The sequence below is a fragment of the Dioscorea cayenensis genome, chromosome 12, assembly GCF_009730915.1.
Source record: "Dioscorea cayenensis subsp. rotundata cultivar TDr96_F1 chromosome 12, TDr96_F1_v2_PseudoChromosome.rev07_lg8_w22 25.fasta, whole genome shotgun sequence".
Lineage (NCBI taxonomy): Eukaryota > Viridiplantae > Streptophyta > Magnoliopsida > Dioscoreales > Dioscoreaceae > Dioscorea > Dioscorea cayenensis.
The window spans coordinates 13,929,101-13,949,024 of NC_052482.1; the positions used below are offsets into that span (position 1 = coordinate 13,929,101).

The following is a 19,924-nucleotide window of genomic DNA, read 5'->3' on the forward strand; positions in this document are numbered from 1 at the left end:
TTTCCAACTTTTTTTTGGAGTGATGTTTGCTTGGAAATTTGAACTTCAAGATGCTTATTTTGTTTGCTTTTACATAGTGTTTTTTGAAATTGATTTCATTTCGGATAAATCAAATGTGTTGTTGATTTCTTTAGTAGCAAGATTGTATTATCCAGTGTTTGTTGTTTTGTTATATGGCTAAGAAAACCAAAAATGTAAAACGCCCACTTATATATATAGTTGTGGATCCAACAACTAGAAGTCAATCCGTTGAAGATGGATCTTATGGCTAGTGACATAGTCATTGGAAAAGCGAAAGAAAAAGAAATTAATATAAAGAGAACAAACGGAAAAGGCTTTCTGGAGAGAATCTGTCATCCCCAGCTTCTGTCTGGTTGGCCAGCATGCCTCACCCACCCACAAGTGGCCGGATGTGCAGCATCTGCCCCCTAGTTCAATAAGTTGGTCTTCGCAAGATGCATATATATATATATATATATATATATGTACACAAGGTTCGATCTTTGTTCCCATCTGATGTGGGAACTATAGGCTTGTTATAGAAGGTTGAGGAACTTGGTTTGGCCCTACAGCTTGGGCAGGGCCTTTTCACTGAGGCTAGATCCAACAGACATGAATGGCAATCATACTTTCAGGACAATGTCACATATCATTGGTTGTTAATTCAAAATGCTAAGTTCATCAATCATTATCGAGATTGTTTGGGGCTCTTTCAAATTTTTTATTTTGATTTTTTGCCCCATCCTTTTTTCTTACGATAAAGAACTGATATTTTAGATGCTAAAATATTCTTTCCAGTTATGTCTTTGAATAGGTTATGTTCTACTTTTGAATTTCTCATTTTCTAGTTCAATATTATTATTATAGTTAACTCGAATGCATAGAATTTTCTATTTCAAAAATCGATTAAATTCCAGAAGCTCAAACTAAATAGTGTTTGAATCGATTATTGTCAACAGAAGCTTTTTGTTGCTCTGCCGTTTTTTCTTTTGTAAGGCAGTATCTTATGCCGTAGGTTTCAGTTTTTGTCACGTCATGGTAAAATATATTCATTCTTCAATTTTAAAAGAATAACTTGTCTTCTTGGTCTTTTATTGTTTAATTTTTATATTGATGCCCATACTTATCTATGTTCATGTTATGTGGGAGATGCTTAAGTGAAATGTATGCTAAGTCATTGACAGCATTTCTGATGTAACGACTTTGTTGAGAATCCCTAGCCTTATGAAGATGACCCAGACAACTATGGCATCCAAGTGACAGACTTTGATTGGCTTCTGAATATGACATTAGCTTGTGATAAATCTAGCCTTCAGGTAGATTTGTTCCTTATGAATCTATCCATTATTTTTTATTATTAGTTGCAACAGTTTCAGCTTTCTTCTAAAGCTCAAGGCTTTGTTCTACATCTCAAGGTTGCTATTCATGCAATTGGAGACAAAGCTAATGACTTGGTGCTGGATTTGTATCATTCAGTGGCTTCCTCAAATGGAATAAGAGATCGGAGGTTCAGGGTATTATTCTCTTCTCTTGAGATGAAAGGAATTTTTCATTTAACTGTGGCTATCTTTGTCTCTGATTTGACCAGTACATGGGTTGGACATAAAAAGAAATGGCTCATGTAGCTTGAAATATCATTTATGATAATTGAGTTTTTGATGAATTTTCAGATTGAACATGCCCAACATCTTGTTCCGGCAACAACAACTCGGTTTGGTCAGCAAAGGGTTATTGCCTCTGTGCAGGTTAGTTACAGCTTTCCTTTTACTTATAATATCTGGTCTCGTTTCTATCTCACTGTGCTTTAAGCAAGTGCAACTATGGTTTAATATATATATATATATATATATTAAACCATAGTTAAGAAAAATCATCTTTCTTGGGCCTTCCTCAAAAATAGGCGTAACTGCTTTGCAATCGTCATCATTATTATTATGCTTTCCATGGGCACCAAACCACAACATCAAATCAAAGAACAATTAAATATTAATACTAAAATAGAAGTCAATACATAACCAACTACATAAACATTTGACTAATCTCAATACTAGAACAAAAAGATTTACTCACTCATGTTCATTTTAATACAAAGTCAACAATTGTCAACTCTAAATCACTCATGTTCAGTTTGCTTGTCGACCTATGGAAACCCTTGCTTGACCTTTGATTTGATTTTCTTTTTTTTTTCATCTTGTAGGAAAAGCGCCTCTTACTTTTGCCACCATAGGTAGGAGATGCATATATCTCCTAAAAAAATCTTTCCTGGGCTTTATATAGAGGAAGGTTAAGTTAGGGTTGAGATAGCTGCAAAATCCATGGTCATGTTAGCTAGCATGGGTGGGTCGTGCTTTTTCTAGAGTTTGAATCTTTTGAATTTGTGCACCACGGACCATGTGTGTGGTAGCTACCATAGGTCACCTGCGTTTCGAATAAAGCCAAACTCCATCTATTTGCATCAAATAGTTGAAAAGCCATAACTTGAACTAGAAGAGTAAAATTCAATTAAAAACATATGGAAAGATGCATGATCAACTAAGAAATGAAACTTAAATCTATTAGAAATATACTATAAGTTTAGTACTTATCAGGCATCTACGTCAATATCCATGTCATTCTTTCTCTCTCCAAATTTTTACTCTTACAAAAAGAAAAAAAGAAACAGAAATCCTGCTAGTTCCTCTTCGTCATGTTCCTCCTAAATTCTAACCTTTTAGGGCTTAAGGGTTTAGCGTTTTAGGATTTATGGCTAGGCTTTGAGTTTAGGGTTTAGTGTATACATTTTACGATTTAGGATTTAGGATTTAGGTTTAGGGTTTTATGGTTTAGAGTTTTATAGGGTTCAGTGTTTTAGGATTTTGGGGTTTGGGTTTTATATTGATAAGGGTTTTGGGTTTAAGGGGTTTTATAAGATTTAGGGTTTTAGGGTTGTATAGTGTTTTATAGGATTTAGGGTTTTATAGGGATGTTTAGGATTGAAAGAATGACGTGGATGTTGACGTGCTTGCCAACTTTTCTTTTACATCATTTGGAAAAGCTATTCAAAAAGCCTATTATGTAGATATAGTATTATTATTATTGGAAGAACTAACCATTATGCAAAATAAAAAAATAAATCAAATTTTTGGTTTATCTCAACTACTTTAAGATTGAAGTAGACAAAATACTTGACTTCCTTTAAATGCAACTGAGGGATTGATAACCAGCTGTTTTATATCTGTTAAAAAAAGGTTAAATTGGGCTTTTTGCCACTTTTTTATTAAATTAAAAAAACAACTGTTACGGGGCATGATACAGTTCCAAGGGGTCATTCTGTGGTAGCCTGCATGCCTAGGCTGGCATTGCCCGCAGTGGACTGCGTACCAATACAGCATCCCCAGACCCCACATTGCCTGGGAGGTTTGTGCCATGCCTTCACTGGGTAATTTACTGTAGTACTGTACCAGGTGTAGTTCAAAGCGTGCCAAACCCGGTTGATTCACTGATGGTATCCCATGTAAGCATTGGAATAATAGTTGGAGATTCAAATAATTGACATCGTCACACCATTGATATAATATTTGTTGTTGTTCAGTCTCAGGAACCTCAACTATCATGGTATATTTTACATATATTACTGTTTATATGCGTTGTGCTTGATTACTGCTAAAAGTTTTGCATGTTTGTTTAATTAATTGGTCAATTTTTGTCAACAGCCAGATCATCTATTGGATGATGCTGGTTCTGCTGAACAAAAAATTGGGGCCATTAGGGCGCATACAGGATCATATTTGTTTCAAAGTCTCTTATCAGGTGGAGCCCGGATTGCTTTCGGTTCTGATTGGCCGGTGAGGTTTCAATAAATTCAGATGAAGTTTGATTGATCCTTTTGTAATATATTCTAATCGGCCGTTTTCAAATTCAGATTGCAGATATCAACCCTCTCAAAAGTATTAAAACTGCATTGACAAGAAGACTTCCTAATTGGAATACTGCCTGGATTTCAAGTGAGATCATTGCATTGGATGACGCCCTAAATGCGTAAGGATTTTTCTTGCCATTTATGTTGAAGAGTTATACTCTGTCATCCATGTTTTAACAAATAAAAATAGAGCTCCCTGTTAGTTTATTTCCTATTATTTAACCTAATTTTAGTTTTTCTATTAATACAATATGATGGTTACTAATTAGCAATCAATTTGGATATAGCATGTTCCTTAGGAATTCAATCATTTGGTACTATTCAATGTGGCTAAGCACTTCAAAATAATTTCTTTGCAGAGTTAATCATGGCTGGCCTGAAATTAACAAAAAAAGTTAAAAGCATTTTGGTTTTACATTTTTGCAGTAGCTTATGATTTGCATTATCGAGTTTGCCTTTGCTCTGCACTATTAAATTACTTTAGGACATGAAACAAGAGGCGTGAGGCTTCCAATTAATAATATCTATGTAACACATCATCCTGAGTTGTCTTACTATGAGAATCTGAATTTTTCAGGTGATAACTTGATAGGAGAATTACCATTTCATTCCCCTCCCAAGTCAAAGTTGAGGGTTCGTTACCCACATATTCCTAGGTGTGGCCATAGCTATATTACACCTATTCAACCTGAAGACAATACTAAAATGATTTGCATTCCTTTTAAACTATGATAAAAAAATGGTGATTAATTTGAGGGAAAATTGTATTGAAGGAGTGTAGGTTGCGTTGAGAATGTGGACCAATTATGTTAATAAAAGGGGATTCTGGTGAAATATTGTATTCAACGGTCGTATTAAAGAAGGTTATGGCTTAGGTTTGGCAAAAAGAATCACATAAAAGTTATAAGAACTGCAAAGATAAGATCAACACTTGGCAACAGGTAAAGAGAATTGAGAAGAGCCTTTAGCCTCTGGACTAAGAAGTGGCAAATAAATTCCTTTATTGTGAGGCTTTTAGTTTATATAAAGCTGAAAGTTACATATCATTTTAGATCAGTGCATTGGAAAGAGACAGATGCCGTCATTTCAATCTTGTGTGTTGCTGTCTATGATATAGCTTACACACCATTGCCTTGCTACAATGAAAAGCCAACTCTTTTTCATCTACACCCTGTTGAGACTGAATCACATATGGTTATGGCTGGCCATTTAAACAGATCTATTTGATGGAATTTTTACTATTAGTTTCAATTTGTTAAGAGTGTAAATGTCGAGCCACTTCGAGTTCTTACTAGTTTAAATCACCATTAAAATAGGGTTTTTATCTTTGCCTTTCCTTCTACTTTTAGACTACATTAGTATTATGTATTACATCTTCACCAAATATTCCACTGACATTGTTGTTTTTTCCATTCTTGATTCTTGTAGGTACACCATATCAGCTGCCCATGCAATCTTCCTCGATCATGAAGTAGGCAGTCTATCTCCAGGGAAGTATGCAGATTTTGTGGTTTTTCCATCCACTTCATGGGAGGAGTTTGCAGATGATGTACCGGCCACTGTTTTTGCAACCTATATCAATGGTGTGCAGGCATACCCATGATATCTTTTGGCCGTTGAACAATTCCATATTGTATTTTATAATATACTGTGCCATTAGCTTTATTAGCATACAGTCGAGAGTTTAGAGTAAACTGGTTGATCTAATACCATTTCTCCCTATCTAAGGTTATTTTTTCTGAAAATTTTTCAAGTTGTATGAAAGAAGGAGCATTACATTCTAATGGATTATTACCTAGTATTATCCCAACTTAGGATAATGTGATAAATTTAATTCATAGATTTTATCGTTATTGTTTTGCTGGGTCCTTAGTTCTTTGGAAATTTTTTTAATGCATAAACTGTAGATGATTTAGAGTATTTTCTTTTTCCTCTTAACATTTCCTTTCCTGCTAGTCTTATTTGTATCCTATATGTTTGGGTCAAACTCACTTCCAAGGACAAAAGGTTTTTTAAATCTCCTACTTGCATATTTGTCCCTTAAACATTTGTAGATAGAAAACTGAGACTAATGCATCATTTATTTTCAAGATTGACCAGATTTAATTTTAGAAACATTATTTTAACTCATGACTTTAAATTACATTGTAAATACCAATGCAAGTTGCACCTCTAATGCTTTTAATAAAGGATGTCAATAGTTTTTCTTGTTATTTGATTTAATTTAAGACTTCTAGTACATCTTAAAGGCCCTTTCTTGTAACTGACCTATACTCCAGTACATTCCAAACCTCTGTCATTCCTATGATCCAGAGAAGCATTCTCAAAGATGAACAAGAGAAAAGGAAAAATCCGAGCCCCTTTGGAAGACAGGTTGCCTAATTTGCATTCCTCCATCTTGCAAATAATACCCAAGGATGCAAAAAAATCAAGTGGTTTTAGGAGGAGGCTCTTTCATGTAGTTGTCATGCAACAGGCACTCCTTATTGCCAATGGCATTGTTGAATAATGTACTATATGTACTAAAAGGTTTAGGATGGCAATGGATCTGTGATGGGTGGATTCACCCAGATTTTAGCACTCTGGGAAGCCAGACAATTTTATGGATAAGATCCCAACTTTTGTTGTTAAACCCCTGCCAGATTGAATGTATCAAGATTTATATTTAGGTGTTACTTACACTTTGATGTATTGCAATGAAGTAGTTGGATAAGCATTCTGTAGAAATAAAAATACTTTTGAACCATTCATCTCAAAACAGGAGGCAGTTAAATCCCTAGACTCTACCAAACCCTGCCCTAGTGACACCTTGGAGCTTTTCTGGCATTGTCTTGAATATGTCGAGGCCTTCTCTGAGTTGTTATCAGAACACCATCCTTATATAAACTCCTAAAGAGATTACACCTGAGATGAATTTTAAGTTTGATGAGTACATAAAAGCATTTTCTGACATTGACAGGGCCATTAGATTTGTGCAACATAATTTGCATAGTTGTTTTGGTGAGGCTTTGAGGCAGCCTAGAGGAGAAGATAGAAATGTTGGCTTATCATGTTTAGAAGAGGTTGAAGGTGCAACTATGTATGTCACAAAGCATGAATCTCACAGATTGGAATCTACCTGTCAGAACTCAGAAGATTGAATTTGCAGTCAAGGATGAAGATTCTACGGTAACTTTTTCACTCATAATTATAAACATTTTTTGCTCCTTGCTTTTGAAGACGCCCATTCTTGATGACTATGTAGATGGCCATTGTTGATGACTGTCTTGCTGCTAAATATTGAATATCAGAGCTATACTATTGAGTAATTCAAAAACATTTTTTGCTCCTTGTTTTTGTTTGATTAAAGCCATTTGGAAATCCACACTAAATCTTGGAAGTAGGCTATTTCTTTGAGAATTTGGACATCAAAATATTAAGAAGATTCTTGATTAGGGATTAATAACATCTGTCCACATCATTTGGATATGCACGTTACACCTTAAGGATTTTCTATTGTCAGATTTTGGATTTGAAATTAACACAGTAAAAATTGCATTATAAATCAAAGTACTTGGCACTGTATTAACTGTGTTTGTTGAGGGAAAAAGAGGTATTCTACTTTGAATTTTGTTTTATTAGTGAGAGCTCATCATTAAGCAATTAATTTTATTTTTATGAACTGATTTTTTTCACAACCTCATAGCGTTCATAGCTTCTTATTTTGGACCTGAAATTACCAGATGGCTCTAATTGAATTCCAAAGTAAGGTACTGGTACTGTAGGGTATTGTTTAGAGAAAAAGAAGCAAGCATTCACTTTGAATTTTGTTTAATTAGTCAAAGCACATCATTAACTAATGTTATTCTTAAAAACTGATGTTTTTTCTATGACCTTGTAGCTTTATATTCATAGATACAAGTTCATAACATATTTAGATTTGGATCATGTGTAGTTGCTTGCATGTAGTTTTTGTTTACTCTATTCTTTGCCGCTTCTTGTTCTTTTGACTGGTGTACACTTCTTTGGAGTAATTTTGAATTCAAATCCCTATAGACCATGTTTGGTTCATGATAAGCACTGTTCCCACAACCAAGATCTTCTAATATCCTATAAACCTATTTTAAAGAAAATATTGTTTTGTCAATACATACATTGAGTAATTATTAATAAACATTTATGATTTTTGTAGTAAATTTTAACCTTAAATATTTAATTTCAAATATTATTAGTTAAATCAAACTTCCATTAACTTTGATAAAAATTTTCCCTCTAATCTAATATTTGAAAAAATTTCCTTAACTCCACACCCTTATCAACAAACCGAAAATCCTTTGTAGTTCTGAAGTTGCCTTGATTTATTGTTTTTTTTATAAACTCTATTGTAGTCTTTGATTCATAATGTGCCATATCTTATAATCATTTGGCTAGAACAATCAAACCTTTCTATCATACTCGTTCACCTTGACTGTGATAGACATAGGTTGCCATGACTATTATGGTTTAATTATTGACATTTTGCTGTTATTGTTCTTGTTATAAGTTTGTAATTTATGATTTCATGTGACTTTATTGAGAATAACACTTACAGATATTGGTTATGCCTCATTAATTGTATATGTGGTAAAAAAGCTTATTCTTCTTGGTGGTTGGATAACAAAATTTTGCAATTTGCATATGCATTATTAACAAGTGATAATGCTGTTAAATGTTGTTCCTAAATCAAACGCTTTTTCTGTAATTTTTTCCATTAATTGTACATGTAAACTTATATCAATTATTGTCATACAAAATTAGAAAATTGATGCTTAATATACATAGGTTTTTAGTTCAGGTCAGTGGCTGATGGTTTTTGGCAGAAGTATTCCAATGTTTTTTTTTTTATTGTTTATATGTGTTCTACTTCTGTTGGTTACATGAATTCCAACATTTTAAGATTGTATTTGATGTTGTATGTTTCTGACAATTTGAAACATGCATATATACATGTCAATGTGCCTGTAGGTTTATTTCCGTTGATAATCAAAATCTTTGTTTGCATGATAAAATAAAATTAATCTTTGCGTTTAATGTATGCTTTAATTGTGTGTGCTTTAATTGTGTGGTCAACTGATCTTGAGTTCTGATGGATCAATCATTTGTTCTCTGATTCTATTGTCTGAAACTTTGCACTGAATTTCTTCAGGTTCTACCTGATTTCTGCAAAGTTGAGTGTATCTTATCATTGTTCCTTTGTTTTAGTAATTTCATAGTTGTAAGAGTGATTTAGCTTTGGTTCCTGCAATGTTGAAGCTGAATTCTTTTTCATATTATCTCTGAATGCAATATGACTTTGTGTCTTTGATTAATCAACAGACATTGTTCCTATTTGAATGTAAACGCGTGTTCTTCATTTCAATATTCACTGAGCCCTTGTTTATTTTAAATTGTGATGCTGTTGCTGTTATAGCCTTCGTACAATTTGGTAACATTTTTAGTTATTTATCACTCAATTTCTTCACTGTTTATGTGTTTTATCTTGTTATTTTTGTCTGTTTCTTTTTCATAATCATGTTTCTACTGATGTTATCTCACATATTCTCTTGTAGACTATAGACACTGAAGCTCTTGGACTTCTAGGCTGGCTAGCATCTTCCCAAGCTATTAAAGAGCTAAACACTGATGATGAACTTGTCCAAGAAGCAATTCTTAGTTCTATTTTGTCTACAAAATCCTACAAGCAAGCCTTGGAGATTGCTCATTTGGATTATGAGAATGCCTCCCAACAGAAATGCCTAGATATTCTTGATTCTATATGTGATGATGAAAAGTTTGTTGAGTTAAGGGAGCAAACTTCATGGCCTACTTATTTTGATGATAAAGTATCTGATGCATTAGGCAATGTAATTCAGTGATTCCTCATGATCACTTGTTGACTACTGATAAATGTGAAAGGTCTTAAAGGCCTGACTCGTTGAACATTGAGAAGGAAAAGTATCCTCATGATCAGAAGAAGCTCAAGTGTGCAAGCGCAACAAACGCAGCAAACATTTGTGGGGGAATTTACCTTTTTTGAAAAAGCTAGAGGAATGTGAAACTTCTCAGACTGCCTCAGAGGTGAGAGATTTAATGAGGACAAAACATTTCTCCCGGCCAGAGCATTTGGAGCCTGATGGTTGGGATGTAAGTGGGGCGGGGCGGGGGAATGGGATTCCCGTCCCCATCCCCGCTTCCCACGGGGCGGGGATTCCCCGCCTCCAAATTCCCCGCGGAGGAGAAATTATCCTCACTCACTCCCCCACGGGGATCCCTCACGGGGTCGGGGAATCCCCGTCCCCCGCCAATTTTTTTTATTACATAAAATTCTAATAATATTATATATATATATATATATTAAAGTAGAAAACCTATTTGACACTTGTCAATTTCTCATAGAAATTTTTACTAATATTATTTTAATAATATTAAAAATATTTATAACATAACACTAAATTATATTGTTTTTAAACTAATTTTTTTATTATTTTTATCTCATAATATATAATAAAAATTAATTTTTATAAAAAAATATTATATTTTTTTGAAGTTGATAAATAGCTTATTTTTATTTAATCTTAATTTTACCTTAATTTCTATAGAAAAATAAAGAAAAAAATTTTATTAAATTTTTTTAAAAAAATTTTCATATAATTATATTCAGACATCATACGTGGAGTAATACTTAGTATTATTTAAAGTCTAAAAGTCTAAAACATTATTAATAAATACTAAAAATATATTTTTTTGAAACCCAAATATTTGGTCTTTATAATCTTATATTCATATTGAATTATTTTAAAAAAATAAATAACTAATCATATGAGTTATTTTCAGTATATATATATATTATTAAAAATCGGGGAATCTCCGCGGGGATCCCCATGGGGAGCGGGGTGGGGAGGGATTTTCCTGATATGCAAAAGAATGGAATGATGACTGGATGTATAGTAGGTTCAGTTTTTGATTTAGAGGAAGGACATATCATTATTTTTAAATAAATTCAAATGGTATTTATTTCAAATAATTATTATTTATAAAATAATTAAAACATAATTATTTATTTTATTACGATCGATGAATGTTCAATTAAGAATTAATTTCAAATAACTATTAATTTTATTCGGTACTTAAAGTTTTTTTCATTAATTTTGAATTATATTTATTTCAAATATAAATATTTGTTTTTATTATTGTTGATTGATGTTTAATTAATGATTAATTTCAAATAACTATTAATTTCATTCCGTAATTCAATTTTTTAATTAATTTCAAATGATATTTATTTCAAATAAATCTTATTTATAAAATAATTAAAAACATATATATTTATTTTATTATTATTGATTAATGTTTAATTAAAAATTAATTTCAAATATCTATGAATTTCATTTGGTACTTAAAATTTTGAATTATATTTATTTCATTATTGATGAATGTTTAATTAAAAATGAATTTCAAATAACTATTAATTTCATTCCATACTTAAATTTTTTTATTAATTTTCAATGATGTTTATTTCAAGTTGGTTTTATTTGTAAAATATTGATTAATGTTTAAATAAAATTTAATTTCAAATAACTATTAATTTCGTTCTCTACTTAAAATTTTTAAATTAATTTCAAATGATATTTATTTGAAGTAATTATTATTTATTAAATAATTAAAACATAAATATTTATTTTAATATTATTGATTAATGTGAAATTAAAAATTAATTTCAAATAACTATTAATTTCATTCCATACTTAAATTTTTTTCGAAATTAATTTCAAATGATATTTATTTCAAATAATTCTTGTTATTATTGATTAATGTTTAATTAAAATTTATTTTCAAATAACTATAATTTCATTCCGTACTTAGAATTTTTCATTAATTGTAAATGATATTTACTTTAAATAATAAATTTAGATAGTTAAAGTTGATTATTTTAATCCAACAACTTTTTATTATTTGAGATAATCTTCCACCACCGCTTTCCTAGAAGTGTTTTGTTGAAATTTGGATGTTGAGAATACACCAACCACCCATCTTGCGAGGTTTGCAGATCCTACTCCATGCCACTAGGCAAATTCCTTTAGGTCCCAATTCAGGTCTTTTCCCTAAAAAGTCTCTACTTACCCTATCAATCTCATTAGAAACCAAGAGCGGTAATTTAAAAACTGACATCCAGTAGGTAGGGATGGAAGATAGGACTGAGTTTAGGAGAGTGAGTCTTCCTCATAGGAAAAGGTAATTGGCTTTCCAAGAAATAAGCCTAGAACCGACCAATAGGATAAATTTCAACCAATCTTGTTGCCTTGCTCTTCTTCCCGAAATTGGTACACCCAAATAAGTTACGGGAAGGCAATCCCTTGAGTAATTAAGAGTTGCAGCAGAGTTTGTATTTGGTTGAAATCCAAAATTGGTGGAATACAAACAGTTTTTAGAGAAGTTAATGGAGGCAGAGAAACCTTTGTAGAGCTAAAGAATCAATTTGTTAACTTGAAGATCTTCCTGCCCTCCTGCTAAAAAGATGATCAGGTCATCCTCATATTTTTCTCTAGCTGTCCCAAAGGGACTCCTAACAAGACTTTGGAGTAAAGCATATTCGTGAACAAAGCACTTAAGAAATTTGCTACCAAGGCAAAGTGCAGGGGTGATAAGGAGTCTCCTTGTTGAAGACCACGCTTAGATATGATGTATCGATGCAAAAAGCCATTGATTAAGATTTGATTTTTGGTAGATGAGAGAATAGTTTGGACACAGGAAATCCAACAAGGGCCAAAATCCCTGGCTACTAGGACTTCCACAAGGAAATTCCAGTCCAATGAATCAAAAGCTTTAGCAAAATCAAGTTTAAAGCAAGACTAACTTGTGTTTTTGAAGACTGAAGATTATCTTTTGCGCTAGAATTATGTTGTCAGCTATACATCTTCTTTTGATAAACGCTGACTGGGAATCATCTACTAATCATTGATAACACAACTCAATCTAGTTCAAAGAACCTTAGAAATAATTTTGCAGAAGGAATTAATGAGACAAATTGGCAAGAAATCTGAGATTAGCTTAGGGGAATTAACTTTTGTTATTAGAACTATATTAACCCAGTTAAGACATTCTAGATTGGTGCTTCCTTCATAAAAGTTTCTACAATGTTTGACGAGATCATCTTGGATCACAAACCAATGTTTTCAGAAAAATAAAATGGAAAAACGATATGGTCTCGGGGCCTTATCCATACCTAAGTCAAACCCTGCTTTCTTAATTTCTGTGAGAGTGAAAGGAACCTCAAGGGAAGAGTGATCCGGCCCTTCTTTGTAAGCAAACAGAGCTTGCCAATCTAGGAGGAAATGGTGAGATCTAGGGGGCCAAGTATGAGATGAAAATGATCCGTAAATACCTTACCCAGCATTTGGTCCCCTTCTATCTAGTTCACATTATGATTGATTCGGGGAATGAGATTCCTTTTATGCTTACCATTCAAATCAAGATGATAGAATCTAGCTTTTAGATCTCCTTCTTTGAGCCAAGTAATGCTAGAGTGTTGTTGGCAATGAGTTTCCTCTTGCCGTTGTATAGATTGTATCTCTAGTCGAACTTGTGATAATCATTGTGACTTAAAAGTGGTAAGATTTTTATATTTTCTTACGGCATCTAGGGAATCCAATTCTAATAACAAGGAGTTCTAAACAAAGAATTCTAATAACAAAGAGTCAAATTAACTCTAATTTTAATAATTAAAAATATAACTTAGTAAAAACAAAGAAATTACAAAATATGTCAAAATTGAAATTTTCTGAAATAAAGTCTATCCCAATTGTTTTTTTTACTTTCTTACCAAAAAAAACATAAGCATCAATAAACAAATAAAAGAATATTTTATTCATTTTCAATATTTTTTGTTAATTATAAGCAAGCTTAGCCCAACTTTCATTAAGAAATTGATCTTTAAAATTTTATTCAAAAACCAGTGCATAAATAAATAAATCCACAAATTAGTTAAAACTCTTCAACATTTTGATTCCCATCATCCTCTCCCTTCTCCATCATAGTCGTAAGTGTAATCAATCTTGAAGTTCGGTAACCCTTAGGGGCCTTAAATAAAAAGTGGAGAGTCAAAGCCAAAAACTTTTTGTAGTTATGCAAATAAATTGTCAACTAGGAGAAACATTAGATTTTCACAAATTTGTTTTAAAAAAGATAATTTATTCTATATACCAATTTGTATCCAATGGTTAACCCAAAGTTCGTAAGCAAAACCTAATGGTAAACCCAAAGTGCGTCAATAGGAGGATAAAGATTTCCAACTTACAAAAATTAAAGGGACTTAAAGGTACCAAAAATGTACTAGAAGGATCAAAAGGGCAAAACTTATACTTGTTTAGAGACTAAAAGGGTAATTTTACCTAATTTATATAGCATTATCTTCACAAATATAAATAAGACTTCCAAATTTACCTTTCTATATCTTGTTGTGTGCAATAAAGGGTATCTGCTATCAATTTTCATCGTTCATTCTTCAAGCAAACCCTAATACGGCTAAAATATGTGTACACTTAAAGTAGATTCCAAAAAATACTAATTCAAAATTAAATATTTCCCCAATTACTTTTTGAAATAGAAATATACACTTCTTAATAAATCAGCATGTTAAAAATGTACACTAATACACATCTTATTATTCTCTATCATAAGTAATAGAGAATAGAAATAGCATAATTACATGTTATAGTTATATTAATATAATTATATAAAGTTACTCATTTTTACTAAAATAGAAATTTCATGTAATATTCAATCCGGCTTCACTAACTTCCATTTTTGGACCACGTTAATTACAAAAAATTTATCATTTCTATATTCTTTTTGTTTTCCATGTTTTTTTTTAACTAATGGATAAACCATATTCATTAGAAAATAAGGAGAGGTATAAGGGGAGTCGACATAACGAACAACAATACATCAAATCCCACTAGAAGTGGACACAAACAACAAGGGCACTACAACGACATCAGAAGAAGGAAAGAACAACATAAGATAAGAGAGCCCTCTAGGAAGATCTAGGGGGCGGAGGAGGGGCAAGGATTCCCCCTAATTGGCTATTGTATCCACAAAGTTTCCTGCAACGATTGGATAGTCTAAGAACTCCAGGCTACCCTTAGCAGTCATCATGTAGTCTTCCAAATTAATCTTCTTAGAGTCAAGAGCATCAGGGGAATGGTTGCCAATACTCTTCTTTTTTGCAGAACAGGGTGGAAAGGCCAAATAGCCTGCCTCTTCCGTCCATCTAGTTGATGGGTTCTTTAGTCTTTTTGCTCCTCCTTGTACTCAAAAGTGTTTAGGGTAGGCTTTGATGGTTCAGTTGAGTAGGCATCTAGGAAAAAACTCTTTACGTTTTTGGCAAAATCCTAATTTGAATCATCACCTTTAAAATCTTCTTTCTGCTTTATATTCTGTCCCATAGGGTCCTCCAAGTAAAGGGACTTCCCTAGGGTCTTATCAAGGTCATCCATTTCTTCTCAGTCTTCCATTGGGTTATTAGGTTGCCACTTTGGAGGGGCCTGCTTGAACATATTAGAGTTCTTTTTTGGCACTAGAGAACGTGCACCCATGAAGAAATGCCACTTATAGTGTAGAATGATATTTTGGGTTGAGGGAGGTCAGGAGGCATCACAATAAACTTCTATGAGGTTGTTTGGAGCAGTGGAGGAAATGGACTACTATATGTCACCCTAGGAAAACTTGGTTGGGTTGTTTTTAAAGAATTGGAACAATTGCTTGTGAAGAGTTGATCACAGATTTATTGAATTCAACTTTGGTTGCAATATTAGAGTTAAGATAGGAAATGAGCTCAGGCCCTTTGCTCTTAGCATTAACATCATTAAAAGCATCAATATTATTAATAACATTGGTGCCAAGATGGCTTGGATCAACAACATTCAATTTTGGCTCAGGCTTGCCTAGATGGGTTTGACTTGGGTTCACCAAAGATTTATGAGACTTAGGCCTATTTAATTTTAGATCTACCAAGTGTGAATTAGGCTCTAAACTGATGGCTTGTATCGGGTTTGGGTTCACTAGATTCAAATTGAGTTCATACATGGGTGTGAAACCTTGTTAACCAGCTGGTTGGAAACAATCAAATTAGAACCAATTGATTCAACACCTTGCCCAGTTTAGGCAACCCATCAGTTTTAAAAGATGAGGCATATACAGGTGGTGAGACTCATGCATTATGTGAGATCATTAAGTATGTCCACCACGTGTGATGAGTGTACAATATTCTATTATTTCATATCACTTTGCACAACTTAGTGTATTTTGTATTCTTAGGCTTCGGGCAGCGCGTAAAGATGAGAGAGAATGAAAAGAAGCATTCCAGACCCTAAACAAAGAAGTTGGAGAATTCTTGGCATAAATATAACAAGGACAAGGAAAACTGGATGGCTTACGGGCACCTTACGTCTTGGTTTAAGGCCGTAAGTACTTTCTAGAGAACCTTGAGGGCATGCTTTAGCCTATAAGGAGGAGTTTAGAGCCAAATCAGAGGACCTTACAGATAGGACTTACGCTCATAAGGATGCCCATAAGGACAATGCAGAGGAGATTACGACCAGAGCTTATGCCCATAAAGGCAGTCACAAGGGGTAGCACAGTAAAGTTTACCGTCTAGCGCTTACTGCCATAAGCTAAACTATAACAAAGACAAAAAAAACATTACAGATGGGTACTTATGGCCGTAACTGTTACTGTAAGACTCACAACCTATCTTCTCCAGCTCCTTACATCCACGTCCTTGCACCCGTAAGCAGCAGAGAATAAGTATATCTGATAAGGAATTTTTAGGGCATTCTTTGGATTTATTTGATTCTTTTTTTAGAGATGAAGCTAGGGGAGAAATAAGACAAATCTTGATGAGTGTACAATATTCATATATTTCATATCAATTTGTACACTCAATTGGCATGTATTAGAACCATAATATGGAATTCGATGCTAAGTATTGTGTGTTTTGTATTAACAGGCTTAGGGCAGTGTTTAAAGATGAGGGAGAGCCAAAGGAAGCATTCTAAACCCAAAAAGATGGGTTTGGAGCTCTCTCGGCATCATTAGAAGAAGGAAAAGGCAGATTGGGTGGCTTACGGGCAATTTATGGTTGTCCTTACGCCGTAAGTCTAGTCCAAAAGACCTTGTGGGCATGCTTATGCCCGTAAGAGGGAGTCAGAGCCAATCTAAAGGACCTTACAGGCAAGGCTTACAAAGGTAAGGATGCTCGTAAGGACCATCCAGATTATCTTATGACCATAATAAACACTGGTAAGGGTAGTCACAAGAAGCAGAATAGCAAAGTTTACCGTCCGGCGCTTATGACAGTAAGCTGGACCATAACAACATCAGAAGACCTTACGAATGGGGCTCACAACCATAAGAATTCCCATAAGGCTCCCAAAAATCTTCTCCAGCTCCCTTACAACCTAGTCTTTACGCCTGTAAGAAGCCTGTAAGTAGTCAAGTATAAATAGAACTTATGAGGAATTCTAGGGCATATTCTATTCTATCTTTCTATCTTTTTGGGGACGATTCTTGGAGGTGAGGTTAAGGAAGAAAAAGGCCAAATCTCCATCACTCTAAGGGCGATTTAGAGTGGGATTTGTACCTACATTTAAGGGGATTGAAGAGTGTAATCATCAAGCTCATCTTGACGGCGTGCGTGAAAGCTTCTTCGGTGGCTCTTCATCCTAAGGATTTAAAATAGGGTTTTCATTGATCTCATGTCTTCCTCTATTCTTTGTATCTTGAATGCTTGTCCTCCATTAATGGAGGGCTAATTTGTAGATGTTTGGGCATAGTTAAACTTTAGTGTTTATTTCTTTGACTTTGGTTGTTGGATCTTTGATGCTTTAATTGATTTCTCTTTTGAAATCATATTTATTTGAATCTAATTAAGTGTTTGAATGCTTGGTTGCTAAAGAGGTGAAAGCCCTAGCTATCATGGTTAATGTGCTATGTGATGAGTAGAAATACCCACATAGCATAGATATGCCGTGATTAGAGGGAATTGTGAGTAAGCCTGGGTATAGGGTACTATAGAGACTCTGTCTCCATCAATTCTCCCGAGTGTGTTATTGGCAATCTTCACGCTCTTTGCAATCATGTGGAGTGGATTTTAGGAGAAATCACATTTCTGCTTTACATTCGGATTAGGGGTAATCTCTCTCTTTTGGGGAAGATTATCTACTTAAGAGATTGCCATTAGCTCACAGTGAGGTTTCATAGAGTGTTAATGTGATTGTGTGGATGTCTATATCAGCTCTGCACCTATTCAGTTATTCTTCACTAAAGAAATCGGGGTTTAGTATAATTTTGGAAACCTCTCGGTTCAAATAGGAATGCATGCTTAGGCAGCCATTGTCCAGTACTCAATAACCTTAGAGGGATGCTATGCCAGGATATCATTTTCTTCCTTGATTTCTCTCCTACTATTTCCCATATTTCTTTGTTTCTGCTTTCTATTGTTCTCACACAAGCACTTCACTATTCATGCTATTTTTCAGATCTAGAGTTATTACTAGTACTCATTTTCTTCCATGTGGACCGACACTCTGCATTTACACACACTTTATTATGCGATCATCATGTACACTTGTGTCCTTATCAAATCTCCAACGCTCAAAGGGCTAATCTAGGAAGAGATTTGGATCCACATTCAAGGGAAGAGTTGATCTTAGCCGTCAAGCTTATCTTGGCGGTGTTCGTGGAAGTTTTCTTAAGGGGTTCTTCGGCAATTCATCTCCTGCATTATTGAGAAGAGGGGTTTTATGCTTTCAATGTCTCTCATCATGTCCTGTTATTTGAATGATTGCCCTTCATTAATATAGGGCTAGTTTGCTAGATGTTTGGGTATAGTGAATCTAGGGCTTATCTTTTGACATTGGTTGTTAGATTCATTTCATTTACTTATTTTCTTCATTGCAATCTATTTTATTTGAATCTAATTGCTTGCTTGAACACGTAATCTCTATTGTGGTGAGAGCCCTAGTTACTTTGGAGACCCCATCTAGCATAGACATGCCGTGATTAGACATGCCACAATTAGAGCGAATTGTGAGTAGCCTAGACATAGAGTACTTTGGAGACCCCATCTTCCTCAATTCTCCTAAATGAGTTAATGAGTATCTCCGTGCTCTTTACAATCATGTGGATTAGATTTTAAGAGAAATTGCATCTCTACTTTGTATTCGGATTAGTGGTAATCTTACTTGATAAGAGAGATTACCTATTTAAGATATTCTCATTAGCCTACAGTGAGGTTTCATAGAGCATTAATGCAATTGTGTGGATGACTATATCAGCTCTACACCGATTCAGTTACTCTTCATCCTCTACCGAGGGGTTTAATATGATTTAGGAAACCACTCAGTTCAAATATGATTGCATACTTAGACAACTTTTACCCTGCACTTTATCAAACCTTAGAGGGATGCTATGCCCCGACATCATTTCTTCCCTAATTTTTCTCATTCTTTATTTCATATTTCTTGCTTTTACTTTCTTTTGTTCACACACATCACTTGATTAGTTAGGCTAATTTTCAGAATTAGAGTAAGTACTAGTAATCTTATTCTTACCTATGGACCGACATCTTGCTTTATACATACTTTATTACATAATTGACATGTACATTTGCTTTCATATCAAGTTTTTGGCGTAATTGCCAGGGAAGTTTGAGATATTAGGAACATTTTGTGTTTTCGTCACTTTAGCCATCTATTTATGTTTGAATTCTTTCTTATTTTATTTATTTTTGTTTTTTCTAATTTCTCTTCTTATGTTTGATTGCAGTGTATGCCACCCAAAGTAAAATCAACTCGACTAGTGGAAGATGAAAGCAGCATAGAAAAAGTGATTGGAAATAGATTGAGAACAACTCTATTATCTGAGGCAGGATCATTGACAGTTAGGTAATTGATTCTCTGCAAGTAAAAGGAGTAGCCAGGTAATACTTTGTGTGAAGACATAAGGATTCTATTCCTTGGGGTTAAGGAT

General features: G+C 33.7%; 2 protein-coding genes across 2 annotated transcripts in view; both read left to right on the forward strand.

Moving 5' to 3' along the window:
• LOC120273455 (protein LONG AFTER FAR-RED 3) overlaps positions 1–5,689 on the forward strand; it is a 37,653-nt gene extending 31,964 nt beyond the window's left edge. The window contains exons 10-15 of the mRNA XM_039280078.1: positions 1,221–1,316; positions 1,416–1,514; positions 1,671–1,745; positions 3,693–3,824; positions 3,902–4,017; positions 5,327–5,689. Coding sequence (XP_039136012.1) covers positions 1,221–1,316; positions 1,416–1,514; positions 1,671–1,745; positions 3,693–3,824; positions 3,902–4,017; positions 5,327–5,501 — 693 coding nt within the window. The 3' untranslated portion in view covers positions 5,502–5,689. The remainder of the gene's footprint in view (positions 1–1,220; positions 1,317–1,415; positions 1,515–1,670; positions 1,746–3,692; positions 3,825–3,901; positions 4,018–5,326) is intronic.
• A 1,025-nt stretch (positions 5,690–6,714) lies between these two features.
• On the forward strand, positions 6,715–9,771 carry LOC120273184 (DNA polymerase zeta catalytic subunit-like). The gene is made up of 2 exons (XM_039279822.1): positions 6,715–7,066; positions 9,466–9,771. The coding sequence occupies exons 1-2, from the start codon at positions 6,980–6,982 to the stop codon at positions 9,769–9,771; spliced, it is 393 nt and encodes a 130-aa protein (XP_039135756.1). The 5' UTR covers positions 6,715–6,979.
• The last annotated feature ends 10,153 nt before the right edge of the window (positions 9,772–19,924 follow it).